At 36.5% G+C, this 17,250-nt stretch overlaps 1 protein-coding gene across 1 annotated transcript; it reads right to left on the bottom strand.

Annotated features, from left to right (window-relative positions):
• Positions 1 to 3,062: 3,062 nt before the first annotated feature.
• Positions 3,063 to 14,619, bottom strand: sun2 (Sad1 and UNC84 domain containing 2). Its single transcript, XM_081380073.1, has 18 exons — positions 14,360 to 14,619; positions 12,498 to 12,618; positions 12,274 to 12,401; positions 11,453 to 11,530; positions 11,253 to 11,312; positions 11,076 to 11,169; positions 10,668 to 10,729; positions 10,374 to 10,480; positions 10,175 to 10,252; positions 8,291 to 8,344; positions 8,069 to 8,112; positions 7,839 to 7,956; positions 7,518 to 7,736; positions 7,343 to 7,427; positions 6,574 to 6,689; positions 6,329 to 6,496; positions 6,153 to 6,242; positions 3,063 to 4,553 (listed from the first exon to the last, which is right to left on the bottom strand). The coding sequence occupies exons 2-18, from the start codon at positions 12,614 to 12,616 to the stop codon at positions 4,440 to 4,442; spliced, it is 1,734 nt and encodes a 577-aa protein (XP_081236199.1). The 5' UTR covers positions 12,617 to 12,618; positions 14,360 to 14,619; the 3' UTR covers positions 3,063 to 4,439.
• Between the last annotated feature and the right edge of the window lie 2,631 nt (positions 14,620 to 17,250).

Genomic DNA, 17,250 nt, shown 5'->3' on the forward strand with positions numbered 1-17,250 from the left:
TAGTATATATAGTAGAATCACTCCAGGTCGAGAGAACCTGAACATTTTTTAAATCGTTTCATTATGTTACATGTCACCAAATATCACACCTACCCAACTTTCTTAATATAAAGACGGTCACTTTATAATGCACAGAGATGTACTCTATACTGAAAGTATTAGCATCAGCACAAGTCAATGTTGATCATAGAATACAGCATATACTCCCATAAATACTGCTATATCTCACATTCAGAATGTCCCAGTTCAGTCGCACGTCAGGAAACGTTTAGACGGCAGTAGTTGAAATGCGTTTTGCACAGTCGACTCCCTCCAGCTGAGGGAAAAGTTGGGAAACACGGAGAGAGACCAAAATGCACTGATTGGAGTGCACTGACCGCTCCTCTGCTCACTGAGCTGGAGATGACACCATTGATCATGCTGTGTAAAACAGTGTGTCTGGCTCCAATGTGCCTTGTCAAGTTTTTTAGACTTTTGTCTTCTTTCTTTTTTAATTTGTTTTACACCTAGAATGTTCACCCTTGATGATTCAGCCATAAGTGTTTGTTGATACACTGAACATTTGTGAACATAATAATCAGCTGTTTTTAAACACTTCAGAATATGCCTGATTTTCTGACTTTTTGTTTGTTGGTGAAAACCCTACCTATTTTTTTATGGCTTCTTAGACATCAAATTCATGTAAATGAGTTTTTTTTTTTTTTTTTTTACTTTGAGTGGAGTTTGAGTGTGTGCATGTGATATTTGGCCAATTGGTCAGAGATACAACAGATTTAAAAATGAATTTCTTTGTGTTCTAACACCAGCATCCAGCATTCCATATGAAATCATCTTGTGTGTCTGTTTTTGACATTTTGTTCACGAGTGTGTCTTTTGCAGATCACATGCATGTTCACATGAAAGTGTCCCACTGAAATCAATGATGTGTGTTGTTTTGTATATTCAAAGAAACAAATTTTTTAGCCTATATGGAAAGTTCCCAGCTGCAACTGTAAATAATTCATGTAAAATAGAATTGGTTTATTTTATGTTTAAGACCTTGTAATAGCTGTACATGAAACATTTCCATTTGTCGTTTTCCTGTTTTTGTAACGTAGAATTTCTTCTCTTTGATGCACTATCATGGTAGTCAGTACTGTAAGACAATAGCCTCTTACTTTTTTTTTTTTTACCATACTGTATTTATTAGATCCACTTAATTTATTTAGGTTTTTTTTTTTTTTTGCTTTCAATTTTACATCTTTTATGAAAATAAAATTGTTAGAAAAAAACCAGCATTGTATGTGTGAATGAAGTGAGAATCAGTGGGCAGTTTAGCTCAGTGGTGTCCAACGCTGCACAAACACCTGATTTAACTCGTTTGAGAAATCTCCAAGAGCTAAAACTGGTGTGATTTAGGAGACATCTACAGTAACCACTGCTTGAGCTGATAGATAGTTTGATGTTGTTCACCCGTTAGAGATCTAGACCCTCAAGAGAAGCAAGCTGAACAATTTAATTTATAAATCAGAAAAGCAAATGAATCCCTGCAGTGTAGTGTGGTGAAGCGCCGGCCTCTCAGAACAAAGCATTTGCGAGGGTGTGCTGAAATTCTCTGGTCAGTCATGGATAAATGAAACCGGATTCCTACCATTGTTTGGGATTTGTATAGATGTGTCCACAAGGGAATGAAGAGACAAAACAACTTACGAGAAATGTGAGTGAAATTATTACTACCACCTTTTTAGCATTAGATACTATTGTATGTGATTGAGGTATATCATTATATCTGTGTCTATATATATATACATACATACACCCACACACAGTAGTGGCCAAAAGTGATGATGTCTGGCCTTAGCATCTTCACCCTTTAATTAAATATGATTAAAGGTTTGCTCATTTACATAGTTGTGCTTGGAGTCAATTGTTTTATTTGTTATAACGCAATTAAACCTGACAAATTGTGCAGACAATTTTTGGCCAGGCTGTAATATAAAGAAATTATGAACATGCAAAAACTAAAGAAAACCAATGAAATGTTAATAACTGATTATGTTGTAGTCAATGTATGCCTTTTCCTCTGAGCTTTTTATTTTCCTATGATATATACAGTGTATATATATATATATATATATATATATATATATATATATATATACAGTGTATATATATATATATATATATATATATATATATACAGTGTATATATATATATATATATATACAGTGTATATATATATATATACAGTGTATATATCATAGGAAAATAAAAAGCTATATATACAGTGTATAGAGAGAGAGAGAGAGAGAGAGAGAGAGAGAGAGAGAGAGAGAGAGAGAGAGAGAGAGAGAGAGAGAGAGAGAGAGAGAGAGAGAGAGAGAGAGAGAGAGAGAGAGAGAGAGAGAGAGAGAGAGAGAGAGAGAGAGAGAGAGAGAGAGAGAGAGAGAGAGAGAGAGAGAGAGAGAGAGAGAGAGAGAGAACAGATGCAAAAGCCTCTAAGTGCCATCTGAAATTTTCTTCTAGAATCAAGCTCGTATATTTAAGTTCAGTAAATTCACTTTAATGGCAATGAAGATTACCTATTAATTGTCATTTAAGTGAAATTACTGAACATAAACATACAAGCTTAATAAAAATGATCCTTCTAGAAGAAAATTTCAGATGGCACTTAGAGGCTTTTGCATCTGAACTCGTGTGTGTGTGTGTGTGTGTGTGTGTGTGTGTGTGTGTGTGTGTGTGTGTGTGTGTGTGTGTGTGTGTGTGTGTGTGTGTGTGTAGTAAAATAAAACCTGTAGCACTAGAATATTTTCCTTATATTTTGTTAATTTTATCAAACTTGCAGGATCATAAAAACAAAAAAGTGCATTGCAGGTAGAATTTGAAGTCAAATGAAATTTGATCTAGGTCTAAAGCATGTTGCTGAATTGCCTGTGTATAAAACCAATTAATTTGGCCGACGTTTAGCCATGAATAATGAAACGAAGCATGGAAAGATCAGTACTACACATGCAGATGTGCAGGAAAACTTCTCATGTGCAACTCTTGAAATCATGCATTAATATTTGCATTCACACCATATTGTGTACCATCTCAAATTTATTTAAAAACAAACAAACAAACAATTCTTACAAAATAATATCAAATAATGTTACAGAAACTTCTTGTAAACTTTGCCAAATAAACATCAGAGCTCTATTAAGCTTGATGAGAAATGTAGAAGGATGCCAAAATAAAATAATAATAAATCAAATAAAAGATGCACATATTTATACCTTCAAGGAGTTTTAAGTACGCATTCGAGAACGCACCGCAGAAACGGCATCATCAAGCACAAATATACACAGAGAACAAGAGTGACGTTCAAGAGCACTTTGGTTTGAAAACCCAAAACCTGAGTTTGACTCCACACCTCCCCCGTCCCGCAGAGGAGACGTACACCGTCTGACATTTCTAGTACCCACGTGTACTCGTCACCCAGGGCGGAAAACAACAGTCTCAGAGTGCAATCCCAACTTCTGCTCAAAGGAAACAGTATTGATCCGTAAGGTTCACCAGTCTCGGTCCTGGAGGGCCGCTGTCCTGCAGAGTTCAGCTCCAACCCCAATTAAACACACCTGAACCAGCTAATCAAGGTCTCACTAGGCATAATAGAAACTTTCAAACAGGTGTGTTGGAGCTAAACTCTCCAGGACAGAGATTGGTGAACCCTGCGTAAGGACATACCTAAACGATCAACTATTACAAGCTTCTTAAGAGGTATATGGTTCGTGAATGAACATTACAAAACAAAACAAATGGAAAAGGCAGAGCAATTGCTTTATAGTAGTTCTAGCTAAGCATGACACTTTTTGTCCTTCATTCGGCTTTATAAATCATATTTACTTTACACGTAACTTAAAGGGATATTTCACCCAAAAATGAAAATTTTCATCATTTACTCATTTACTCAAGCTGTTCCAAACCTGTATGATTTTCTTTCTTCTGTTTATAAAATCCTCATAGACTTCCATAGTATTTTTTTTTTCCATAAAAATCCATCATTTTTCAAAATCTTTTTTTTTTTTTTTTTCATACAGGTTTGGAACAAATTGAGGGTGAGTAAATGATGACAGAATTTTCATTTTTGGGTGAACTATCCCTTTAAGCCTGGCCTTCCTGCATAAAAAAATAAATAAATCACAACAGTTAATTCAAAACTGCATTAAAAAACATCCAATCTCCAATCAGCACTTGTCTGAAAATTAATGTTTGAGGAATGCAAACTGAATATTTTTTAAGAGGGCGAACAATCTTCATTCTGACATCAGTCAAACGCGAGCGCTTTTTGGTGTTTGAACATTAGGAAGCTGTCTGATTCTTTCTACACGAGTCCAGTGCATTTGAGCTTTACGGTTTTTGTTGAGTTTTTTTGCATAACGTAAACCAAGAGCGAACGATCTCGGAATCTCTTCGGCTCTCAGAAGAGTGAAGGTTCTCCGTGAACTCTGAAGCGATACACACAGGTGTATTCCAGGTGACCCCAGTTGCTTAACACTCTCAGCTCTGCCATGCTGTAGTTGTCTGGGTCTTCCTACAGGACAGAGAACAGGAAGAATTTTAGGATGAATTCACAAAAGCTTATCTAGAGTATGACTAAGGCCCAATCCCAATTCTACTTTATACCCCTTCGCCTACCCCAAACCCTTGCCCCTTGAAACAGAGTGGCAAGGCGTAGGGGTGAAAATATTCCCCTAAGAAATGGGACACCACTACTACACCGTTACACGTCATTATACTTCGTCGCTAGCGCTTACGTCACAGGAGATGCGCCAATGTTTATCACAAACTGCCAAGATGGTGTCGTCAGCTGTAGTCTTGCGTGAGTTACAGCTATTTTTTTGCATTTTTCTAATGAAGTTCGCAGAAAACAACGGAGATGACGATATCTTCGACGCCTAATGCTGCGTTCACGAATAGAGCGTCTGGCGCGAGTGATTTCAATGTTAAGACGCGTTTCCGTGCGTCTGAAGGTCTTGCGGCGCGAATGAGGCGTTTAGCGCGGTGGACGCGTATTCGCCTCATTCGCGCGTCCACTTCGCTTCAAAACTTGAGCTTTTTACACGCGTCATATTGTTAACGAACTTTAGCGATTTTTTTGCAACCGTTTCTTTGAAGAACATGACCGTAAATATGAACACAAGATTGAATGTGACAAAGAAAATGATTATTGGCAGTCATGTTGCCTCTGTAGCCGGTGTGTGCAGGTACATTTCTCATACCCCTTCGTTTGAAGTGTGGTCCCGAAAAATCTTCGTTTCAAGGGCTATCTGGTCCTTCCCCCTACCCCTACCCCTACCCCTACCCCTCCAACCAAAAGAGAATCGAGACAACCCTACCCCTTCACGGGAATGCGCAAAACGGAGGGGTAGGGCCAAGGGGTGAATTGGGATTGAGCCTAATAGACATAGGCTACGTTCACACTGCAGGCTGAAACGACCCAATTCCGATTTTTTTTGCCCCTATGCGACCTGTATCTGATCTTTTCATGACAGTCTGAACGACACAGATCCGATCTTTTCAAATGCGACCCAGGCCACTTGGGTATGTGGTCCCAAATCCGATACATATCCGATCTTTTGAAATGCTACTTCAGTCTGAACGGCCAGGTCGCATGTATCCGACCCGCACGTCATTGATACGCGAAAAACGTCATAATTCTGTAGTCGTCGGTTTGAAAACGGACTGCATATTCGTCGAGCTGAGGTAAATCTGCCGAACGGGTCGACCTCGACGAGCCCGTTAATTAAAAAAAAAAAAAAAAAAAGCCCATGGCCATTATATATACACGTTATGTTAACTTATTTGTCCTGAATCTGATATTAGATAGGTCAGCGGCTGCTGTCTGGCTCTTGTCGCTGCGCGCGCTCGTGTGTGTGTGTGTGAGGGAATCACAGTTAGTTCAAGTTTAGCTACTTCCGCAAACAACAAGTGACGTCGTTGACCGTTGAGTACTCTTCTGCGCATGCGGGTCACTTCTGGGTCATTTCACGTTCACACAGATCACAAAAGGTCGCATTTAATTGGAAATGTGAAGGCCTTGCAAAAAAATCGAATTTTTAAAAAAAATCGGAATTGAGCATTAAGCCCTGCAGTGTGAACGTAGCCATATTAAGACATATTTCTGACTCACCGGAAGCTTGAAAGTCTGAATGGGTTCTCCATCCTGGTCATACATGAATGTCCCGAGCAACTTTCCGTCGTCAGTCTCATTAGACATACCCTGAACACAGGACAGGCGAGGAATCTCAATGCTGTTGTTTTATCACTGTTATGAAGATGAAGAAAAACATTGGAATATCAACTCACGTAGACAGCAAAATCCTTAGGCGCGCTGTCAATGCGTCCCGTTGGCGAGAGCTCTTTGGGAAGGTGTTCGAGTGTGACGTGGGTGATTCTTACTGGGTAAGATAGTGCGATCACCAGGAAACCCTGGGAGCCTCGGAATGCCCAACACTTCCCGGGATACAGCTCCGGCTACAACACACACACAGAAGCTTAGACAGTCAGATGTGTTAAACTGTGTTTGTGTGATTTGAGAGTTTGTGGGTTACCTGTATTACAGTACGAGGGCTTTCTGAATGATACCAGAGAGGAATGCCGAATAAACTCAGACACGCAGATCGGGTCTTATATGTCTCAGAGCAACGAGTGTTTAACACACTGGCACCTACACAAACACACACAGTGAGACGTGTACAGTACGGAACAGTAAAGATTTTTGAATGTTTATGGAGGAACTATGCTCACGAAGGCTGCATTTGTTTAATCAAAAATACAGCAAAAAATAGAATTTTGTAAATTATTATTACAATTTAAAATTGTCAGCATCTTTACTCCAGTTTTCAGTGTCACATGATCCTCCAGAAATCATTCTAATATGCAGATTTGCTGCTCAAGAAACATTTATTATTATTATCAATGTTGAAAACAGTCGTGCTGATTAATATTTGTGGATGCTAATTTTCAGGATTCTTTAATAAATAGAAAGTTTTTTAAACTTTTCAGCATTTACTTATAAAAGCATGGTGTATATAATAATAATAATAAAAAAAATTATACATAAAAATGTGAAGGTTCTGAAAATATAGCTTTGCCAGCACAGAAATAAATTAATTTTTGAAATATATTAAAATAGAAAAGTTATTTTCAATTTTGACAATACTTTACAATATTGCTGTTTTTTTTAATCAAATGCAGCCTTGGTGATCTTAAGAGACTTCTTTCAAAAACATTAAACATTAAACCCAACAGCAGTGTAAAAATGATAATGTGAAAGTATAATATAGTCAATGAACAAGTTTTCATGCAGGAAATTTGTACCTGAAGATTCCAAGGCATAGTCCGCCAATCCAATCCCATCTGCCCTGTACAGATTAATTGCCCTCTGGACGATTTCTTTCACATCCTGTTATGCATAAAAAAAAAACGGCCATTAAAAGACTTCACGATCCTCATGTAAACTTCAGTCTGAATTTGTTCTCTCTCCGACACACACTTGTATTGTGGCGGCTCCGGCTCCTTCCTGGTGCAGCGTCTCTCCCACAGTCCTCCAGACATCTCTGCCGCTCTCTTTCTCCTGCACTAGTTTATCTAGTATGCGTTTCTCCAGATCCTCTAGCGCCCTCTGCAGCTCAGGACGGAGCACTATAGCTGAGTCCAGGGAGCTTGGATCTTTCAGGCGTGTTATTAGCCAATCGGATAGCTCTGCTCTCAGCTGCAGAAGAAAGGACACGAAGGAATAATTGATTATTAAGTAATTGCAATTTGCAATCCAGTCACAGGCAAATTTTAACCAGCTAAAAGCGTGTGTCCTTACTTTGGTGTTGAGAGTGTCATGTGCATCAACTCTGTCCTTGAGAAGGTCTTGAGCTGACTGAAGATCTGAGAGACTGGACTTCAGCTCAGAAATCTGCTGCCCGCGCTCAGACTCAACACTAAGAGCGTTCAACAAATGCCATCACTGGATCAGATAATAATGATGCAATATGCACAAGACTAAACATAAAAAGTCTACAAAATCAAAGTGAAAGCTGAAAAGACACTAACTTCATCATCTGCTTATTCATAGACCTCAGATCGGTTTGCAGCATCTAGGAGACAAACACACAAAAACACAAATGAGGTGGATGACATAATTTCCTGTTTTGTGCTTTGTTGCTATGACAGAAGAAACAGAGGAGGTGGAAAGGAAGATGGATGACGTTTTACAGTCAGTGGAAGTGATATAGTTGCTAATATGCAGAAACTGTGAAGGTTTGGTTTCCTCACCTCAGATTTGACCTTGTGTTCGGCGCTCTCCATCTTCAGTAGTTCGATGTCTCTCTGAGATAACAGATAGTCAAAAAGAAAGAAATTGGGACAGATCTTTTGTTTTTCCTCCATTTCTGTCACCTGATGCAGTTTGGGTTTCTTGTCTATATTTTTTTGTCTTGTCTACTATTATTAATTTAATGCGCTGGATGTTTTCTACAGGGCTGCTTCATAGCTGAACTCATATCCCTTACGAAACCAAAGTTTATTTAAGTGTTCTATTAGACTAAAAATAAGAAAGTATACTTTCAGTCTACATTTTATATACTTCTCAAAAATATACTTTATGTACTTCTCAGAAATATTCTTAAATTACACTTAAGTGTACTTGACTTATACTGAGAGAAAAGTCCAAGTATATTTGGCCTGTACTTGTACTCAATCTTTTGATCGAGATATACTTAACTAAAAGTATAATTAAGTATTCAAAGTATACTTGGCTTGTAGTTGTGTTAACTCTTTTGAGTAGCCTATTAAATATACTTTTTTTACATCGTTTTTCATATACAGTCTTATGAAACTTACATTGTTTGAAAATGTTGATTGGAATATTGATATAAAACAGATATGTTTCTAATTCTACGTATCTGAATTTTTGTGTAGGCTAGTCCACTGGTAGTGTACATAGGAATTTACTTAAATTCTACTTTTCCCCGCCATTGACTGAATTTTCCAGCTATCCATGTTTTCACTGTTATACGGTAGGGGGCGCTATGACACTCCTTCTAGTACAGAATCTCCGGATCAAAACACAGGAGAAGAAGCGAAAACAAGTGATAGATAGATCAAAACTGCTTAATATTACCAAATGAAATGAAGCGTGACCCATGAAGAGAAAACGACTGTGAAGCTTTGGGGGTGTTGGACTCGATCTACTCCATCTGTGTTTTGATCATCGTTCTGAATCTGATCAAGGCGTAGTCTTTGACAAAAATGTGATTTTCTCAACTTTTTTGTTTAAAATGTTGCCTTTCTTTATGAAACTTAACATTCAAGTGTTGATAAAAAAGACATTCAAGTGTTGATAAAAAAGAATGCTTGAAGCTAATAAAATGTTTTTAAAATTAAAGTACAGTTAAAGGTATTTTTCAAGTATAAAAAATAATATCTACATTTGAACATAGTAGTATACTGCAAGTGCAAAAATAATATATAAGTATAATGTAATGTTCACTTAAAGAAAACTTACAAGCATACTTGCAGTATAAACTAGTAGTTTACTGAGAGCACACTTCAGTGTGTACTTTCATAAACTAAAAAATGTACTGCTTGTATTAAAATAGTAAACTACTAGTATACCTATAAGTTCACTTGTAGAACAGATGCATTACAAATGAAAACCCTAGTTGTGTACTTAAAGTTTACTACTGTTACACTTATATTACACTTAATGTATACTTTTATATACTAAAAGTGGGCCAATTTAGTCCCAAGCAGTATTGAAATAGTACACTTACAAGTTTGCTACAAGTACACATTGATAGTAGTACAATTCCTACATAAAGTATACTTAAAAATATACTTGAACATTACTTAAGTATACTTCATAAAATGAACTTGAAGTATACTTATTTTCCGTAAGGGTTACAGTAGCTGAACTGAACTCATTTCATAATTGATGAACTTTACAGTTATTGAACTGAACTGACTTCAGCTGAATAATGAAAGTTAGGGTTACTATTGTCTCCGTTAGAGCTGCAATATTTGCATCACTGCGATTGCATTACTGTAAAGCTGCTTTCAAACAATCTGTATTTTAGAATGCGCTGTATAAATAAAGGTGACATGACAATTTCTTTTTAACAGACACCAACATAATGATTGTGATTAGATTTTAATTACCATCAGGTTCCCCTCCCTTTCGTACAAGCTGGCGATCTCATCCTTCAAGTTAGACAGGCTGGCATGTTGGAGTTGGTCCTAAAAGAGCAAAAATTGCATTTACTAAAATAATAATACATTTAAGAGAAACATGCAATAACTGAGCGTTATGAAACAGGAGCTTTTTGAGGGCTAAACGAACTGGAGATGTTCTACTCACATCAAAAGCTGCTTTCATAGGTCCATCTGTGTGTTTGACAGATGAAGTCCTGGAAACAACCACATGAGGGGGAGAACGAGAAGCAAACGGGAACCAGTACCATATTCCTGCAATAGGTAAATGCAAATGAACGTTTCTTGATAACTCTATGAGACATTATTAGGGATGAACACATGCATAAGTATTTTTTACAGCTACATGTACACAGTCTTGAAGGTTCTCGTGTTATCTTCGACTTCAAATATATAAGTTTCATTTTTGATATTTTAGAAGAGTGTCCATCAGCGGTCTCACCAAAAATGAGAAAGATGAGAAGGAGAACCAGTAGGATAGCCTTTCTCATATCTGCTGTGCATCTACAGAGAAAGACAGGATTGGTGATAAAAATAAAAATACATTTAAAAATAAAAATATATGTTCTTAAATGTTTCTTTATAGTATTTTAAAAAACAAAAAAACAAATGAGAAAGCCATTAAAACGTTTTAGAGCTGAGCGCACCTACAAAAAAATTAATTCACTTCATTCATGTTTTTAAACATTTCCAAGACTTTTCCAGGCCTCGAAATCCCAGGAAAGTTACAGTGAGTTATTGCATAACTATGTTCTTAAGGTCACATATTTAATGTGATAACGACACACACACACACACACACACACACACACACACACACACACACACACACACACACAGAGCACTGTACCTGCTGAGCAGAAACACATTGATCAGAGACAGTCGTGAAGTGAGACTGTACCACGCAGTGCCCAGCCACCAGTAGAGCATAACCAGAGCCTGAGCTGCAACACACACACACGAGCGCATGACTACTGCAGGAGAAAAACACTGATTGTTCATGTTCGAGGGTTTAAACATGCAATACCTGGAGAGTGAAACACGTCCATAATGCCAAAGCCTGGTTCAGCTACAGACGGGGTAAAACCTAGAGAAAAGGAAAAATAAATTGTCAAAATTTCTATAACAATCTTTGCTTGACAATTCAAAAAAGGACCAGCACGCCCAACCAACCAGCCATTATTATTATTTATTTTTTCATTTATAAAATTAGCAATGCACACTTACTAAGGTTTGATTTTAAGGGTTGTTCATTATGCTCCTCGGCAGAGGAATATCCAGAGGAGAATCCAGCAACAGGCATGCCTGAAACCCAGACACAGTCAAAAGTATGTTGTATATCTTACTCATATACAAAATATTACATACTCCTTATATTATATATAATATTTTTTTATTAATATTACATTACTCACAGTAAATCAAAATACATGTAAGTAGATTTTACATGTATTCATTTACATAATACTGTATATATATATATATATTTATATGCAGTGGTGGCCAAAATTATTAGAACGGTAAGATGTTTTAATGTTTTAAAAGAAGTCTCTTCTGCTCACCAAGGCTTCATTTATTTGATCCAAAATACAGCAAAAACAGTAATATTGTGAAATAATTTTACAATTTAAAATAACTATTTTTAAAATTTTCTATTTGAATATATTTTAAAATGCAATTTATTCAAAAATCATTGTAATATTATGATTTGATGCTCAAGAATCATATATTATATTATCAATGTTGAACATTTTTTTCAGGATTATTTGATGAAAAAAGAAAGTTCAAAAGAACAGCATTTATCTGAAATAGAAAGCTTTTGTGACATTATCACTACCGTTCAAAGGTTTGGGGTCAGTAAGAGTTTTTTGTTGTTGTTTTTTTTGGAAAGAAATTAAAGAAATTAATAAATTTATTCAGCAAGGATGCATTAAATTGACCAAAAGTGACAGTATAGACATTTATTATGTTGCAAAAGCTGTCTATTTCTATTTTCTATTTTATATATATATACTTTTTTTGCAGGTTCTGTGTGTGTAGATACTAACCATTCTTATTTTCAGTGGCAGTGATGTCACTGCGTTGCCCGGTCTGCTTCTGAGTCACGCTGCTCGCGCGACTGGAATTACGGGAAACACTGCCTGTGCTCTTGCGACCGGTCCTCTTCTTGAAGATCCTGCAGGAAAGCATCTGTCTCAGGTTCACTGCCATTAATGCACATGCAAACTATATATATCTGATGTACTGAGAGCTCCAGCACACACAAACACACCTGGTTGGGCTCTCTTTGTAAGAGACGAGGCCAGTGGTTTCAGTGGAGCTGGTGCTGGCAGCGTCATCATCAGGAAAGGTCGGCCCTTTGGGACCTAACCTTGTGCTTCGCCTTGACATCACTGTAGAACACATAAATATATCGATTGTGTAAAAACGTATTAGTGGTTATTGATAACTCAAACATCACTATAAGTTCACACTTTATTCTGACATTGACTCATTAGCAAACACCTTACTGACTCATGAGAAAACAATAATACACTGTGAATCAAATGACCAAAATAAACGTGACATTTAATATTCCACAGCTTCTCGCAGTCTGATACTGATCTTTCCGTAATTCCTAATCTCAAACGGCAGGCTCATCTCGTGCGGGGTGACTGAGCTTTTAGCAGCAGATTACCTGAAGGAGAGCACGTGGAGCAAACCACAGACCTCAAGTTCCCCTTCAGTCAGTTTTAGTTAGATAATTAAGTCCCTTTAGTTAGATAATTGTGGTTAGTCTCAACAACAGACTGCATTTTACAATTTAATTAGCTAGGAATCCAGTTCTGTGCGAATGGAGAAATACAAACACTCACTCTGTGCTCCTATCGCCCATTCTTTTTAATACAGCATAAGCATTTATGATTTGTAATGAAAGCACCTATTCTTTTCCCCCTACAAATCCTTAATCCTAATTCAACTAATACTCTCATGAAGCATTAAAAACATGCCTGCACACTTACAAACCACTCAATGGACAATGTTGGAGGATAACACAAAGGTGAGACAAGATGCAAAGTACTGTATAACCACGTTTAAACGGCTATCCAGATATATCAGTATCTGTCAGAACCTATACATTTCAGAGGAGAAATAAGTGCTTTTAGTCATGCAAAATAGAAACGATTCATTAGAGCTTAAGTAAATAGCACTTCAGGCTGTTTGATCCAACACGTCCAGTGCTTTAAAGCTAAATCCTCGTCTTTAGCTAATAATCCCTCCAATGGCTATTTTAAACTGACAGTGTTGTTGAACAGCTCTGCTGTGCTCATTGAGTTCATCATTCTCTCATTTGTTTTGTTTTTTTAGAACACATGATTAACATGTTTTTTTGTGTGTGTGTGTGTGTGTGTGTGTGTGTGTGTGTGTGTGTGTGTGTGTGTGTAAACTGTTGGACCTGTGAATCTATTTTCACTCTCCTCTCTTCATCCAATATATGCACATTATTGAAGAAAAACAACAACTTATATACAAAAACTTATAAATATATATAATATGTTAAAGGTAAAAGTATTTTATTTTTTACTACAGACAAAAATTTGGCGAATAATCATTTTTATGTTATGGCCAACAATATTATTATATTATACATAACATGAGTATCAAAGCAAACACAAACAATCCTTTATATTTGGTAAAAAATAGGCAAAGTAAGTTTCCATTCCTATTTTGCGAGAGTTTGGCGGTTCTCTTGATATTAGCGCCAATTTTGACCACAAAGGAAGGTTTCTTAGTAAAACGGGGTCATTTTGTTTCACTTCCTTGACGTGGATGCAAATTAAATGTTTTCTGTGACAGAATAGCATAGTTCTTTGATGAATAATTACAAACAGACTTCTCAAATGAGAATACAACTACACATTATGTAGCTATACAGTGTATTTAGTATTTAGTTGTAGCACATATTTGAAGTAGGCTACATATAGTTGCAGCACGTGTAATTAGTTTGTAGCACATTTCTCTGAAATGCTCCATCAGCATCATTTCTACAGCTCGTATGACATGACTAGTCTCATAAGCACGCAACTAGACGATGCCTTTGTAAATGTAAGCTAGAGTTCAGTTCATATTTATACACACTCTTGGTCGTCTCACCTTCTCAGTGGGTCTCCAGGAAGACATGCAGCCTGTCAAAACCTGCCAAAGTGAAAACCGCTCATCCGAAACGGCTCCGCAATAACGGAATAGCGAAATATACGTCGTATACTCGGAATGTACGCTATACCCGCTCCAACTATGTGGCTTATAACGGTTTCGAAAGCGATACGACAAGATGCTGTGAGGACGGAAGAGCTCTTCTTATCAGGAAGGGTCTTTTGACAGTTGTCAGCGCGGCGGCTCCACCTCTCGATGTCGTTTCGGGTTGTTTATAGAAAGATGAGGTAGGCAGTCAGCGACGGCCACTGTTACTGTCCTGCCACTGTGCGCCTCCTGCCGGTGGACTTACGTTAGTTACGCAGGAAATATAACCCGTCGAACGAGAGCTGGTGTTTCACACCCGTAATACGCACGATTCACAAAATATTCATTTTACATAAGTAACTTATTTGTTTGTTCAAATTGCGAACTTACCTTTTCACGAGCTAGTGGCTTTGCGCAACTGCAGCAAATACGAACGGTTTAAGTTAACGTTACGTGAGAAAATTCAGAAATAAATAATAAACGTCACTTTATATCGCTAGTTCGATAAACAAACTGTCTTAACCCTTCTGTCGTACTGATTAAAATAAAACACTGATTAAATTAAATAAATTGATTAAAATAAATGAAACCAATAAAGAATTAATCTACAGTAGGCTACAGCTTATGCATGTGGGTAGGCCCAGGCTATATATATAAAAATATGTTTATTATTACTATTAATTAATTTAGACTATTAATTTAGTCTTTATACATGAAAATATATAGCTGCCTTTTAAATTTTAGGATGGGGGCCCTCGCACAGATGACCATATTCAGGGGTCCATGGCTAAAAGAAAGGCTATATGCATGCCTATTGTTTTTTTATTGCTATTTTGCTGGTAAAACTTTACAAAAAGGTCTCATTTGTTAACATTAGAAACCGCATTAACTAACAATGAGCAATAGCCTATATTTTAACTGCATTTATTAACCTTTGTTGATGTTATTAATAAAAATGTTCACATGCATGTTAATACAGTACAATTTTTTATCTTAACAATATTTTAGATTAACATTAACTAAGATGCAGTAGAAGTATTCTTCATTTTAAATAAAAAAAAGCTAGTGATTTTTAAAGAAAAAATGCTTGTCACACTAATGTGACTAGCAGAAAGTTACATTCCTCAACTGTTTTCAACAATATTTAAAAAATATCAATAATTGTTTTACAGCATTTTTTATCAAATAAAAATATTAAACAAATCTTACTGACCCCAAAGTTATGCATGTTATTTTTTCTTTGTATAATGTAGGCTACAGAAGATGGCGCCATTGATCTTTGTTAAACCTGAATTGTTCAATGCCGTGCACATAACCCAGAGACCAGGAGCAAGTGCTTCCAGATATAATCAAATTCATTTAAAACATATAGCATATATTTGTTTGTCTATGCTAGCCTCCATCAGCAGTTTAGTTATCTTTCAAATCCCATTCCTCCTTCAAGCTCTTAATGAAGTTTTAACTCGTTCAGGGTTTAAATGAATTTGATAGCAAGTCATTTAAATTAATAGAACATTTAACTAAATCATTATATTAAACACACACTGACTTTTAAATAAACCTAATACACAAGTTTGCTCTAGCTGAATACTGAACATTTGTTCAGCACAGAAGCAAATCCTCACAGTCATACTGATTTAAATGAAATAAATACAGATTTGCTTTGGCTGTGACGAGACATTTTGTGGACGAGGTTTTTGCTAAAGGCAGACAGATAGGGTTAATGTATTCAGAGCTCTGCTGTCATCAAGTAATGCAATTTGTACCCTTCTCAATGAGTCAGTGGGGGTTAACTGAGAGCTATCAGCTCTGATGCAGTCTAGAGGGATTGGATGAATGTTTAAAATGTTGCACTCACCTTAAGCTACATTCACCTTGAAGAAAACATTCAATAGTACATCCTTAAGGGCAGATCCTTATCTCTGCATTGAGAACCATTTCCAATGTTTGACCATGTCTGATAAAAAAAAAAAAAAAAACCTAACACTAATATACTTTATTTACCTTGTTTTGCTTCATCAAAATATTTTACTGTTACAAATGTATCCAGTACATATACCAGCTAAATAGGCACAAGCTATAATGACAATAAACACAAAATCAGAATTGTAACTTTCACATAACTTTTGTCATAATTTATTTAAGTTATATATCTCATCAATAAATAAATAATAACAAAATGAATATATATATATATATATTTTCTACACCTATAGATGATTAGGTGTGACCTATAGATGCTCAAGGTCACAGATACACACTAATCTGTACATGATGTCAGGACCAATTGTAACTGAAAATATGATTATTCTCACTTTTACACGGTAGCCTACAATCACTTTAAAGGTCATCTGGAATGAAAAGCAGATGAAGAATGCAAGGAAAACAGAAGTGCTTCCCTAATTGTTTTTAGTGCCTTTCTGTTGTTGCCAAGGAAACTGTGTGTGTGTGTGTGTGTGTGTGTGTGTGTGTGTGTGTGTGTGTGTGTGTGTGTGTGTGTGTGTGTGTGTGTGTGTGTGTGTGTGTGTGTGTGTGTGTGTGTGTGTGTGTGTGTGTGTGTGTGTGTGTGTCAGTGTATAGAAGTTTGTGTATAGCAGCTGAGTTGTAAGGTCACATTAAAGGAAATGCTAATCAACTTGTTCTTCTTGCCTTTCACACACAGATGCACATGAAAGTGTAGATAAAATAAAAATAAAAAACTGAGTTCTTGGACCCAAATATGACTCTTTATTTCAAAAGACATCAGGTTAAAGGTTAAAGCTTTTGTCCCATAGATGTTCTTTGTCTATTGTTCAAACTGCTGG

The sequence above is a fragment of the Scardinius erythrophthalmus genome, assembly GCF_964197995.2.
Source record: "Scardinius erythrophthalmus genome assembly, chromosome: 12".
NCBI lineage: Eukaryota > Metazoa > Chordata > Actinopteri > Cypriniformes > Leuciscidae > Scardinius > Scardinius erythrophthalmus.

What these genes read in the sequence shown, in the direction of transcription:
- sun2 (XM_081380073.1), bottom strand. Translation starts at nt 12,616, where the DNA reads ATGTCAAGGCGAAGCACAAGGTTAGGTCCCAAAGGGCCGACCTTTCCT. An exon ending in ATGAATAAGCAGATGATGAA is followed by an intron (nt 7,957 to 8,068) that starts GTTAGTGTCTTT and finishes GAACGCTCTTAG; the next exon opens with TGTTGAGTCTGAGCGCGGGC. An exon ending in GCCCTCGTACTGTAATACAG is followed by an intron (nt 6,497 to 6,573) that starts GTAACCCACAAA and finishes TGTGTGTTGTAG; the next exon opens with CCGGAGCTGTATCCCGGGAA.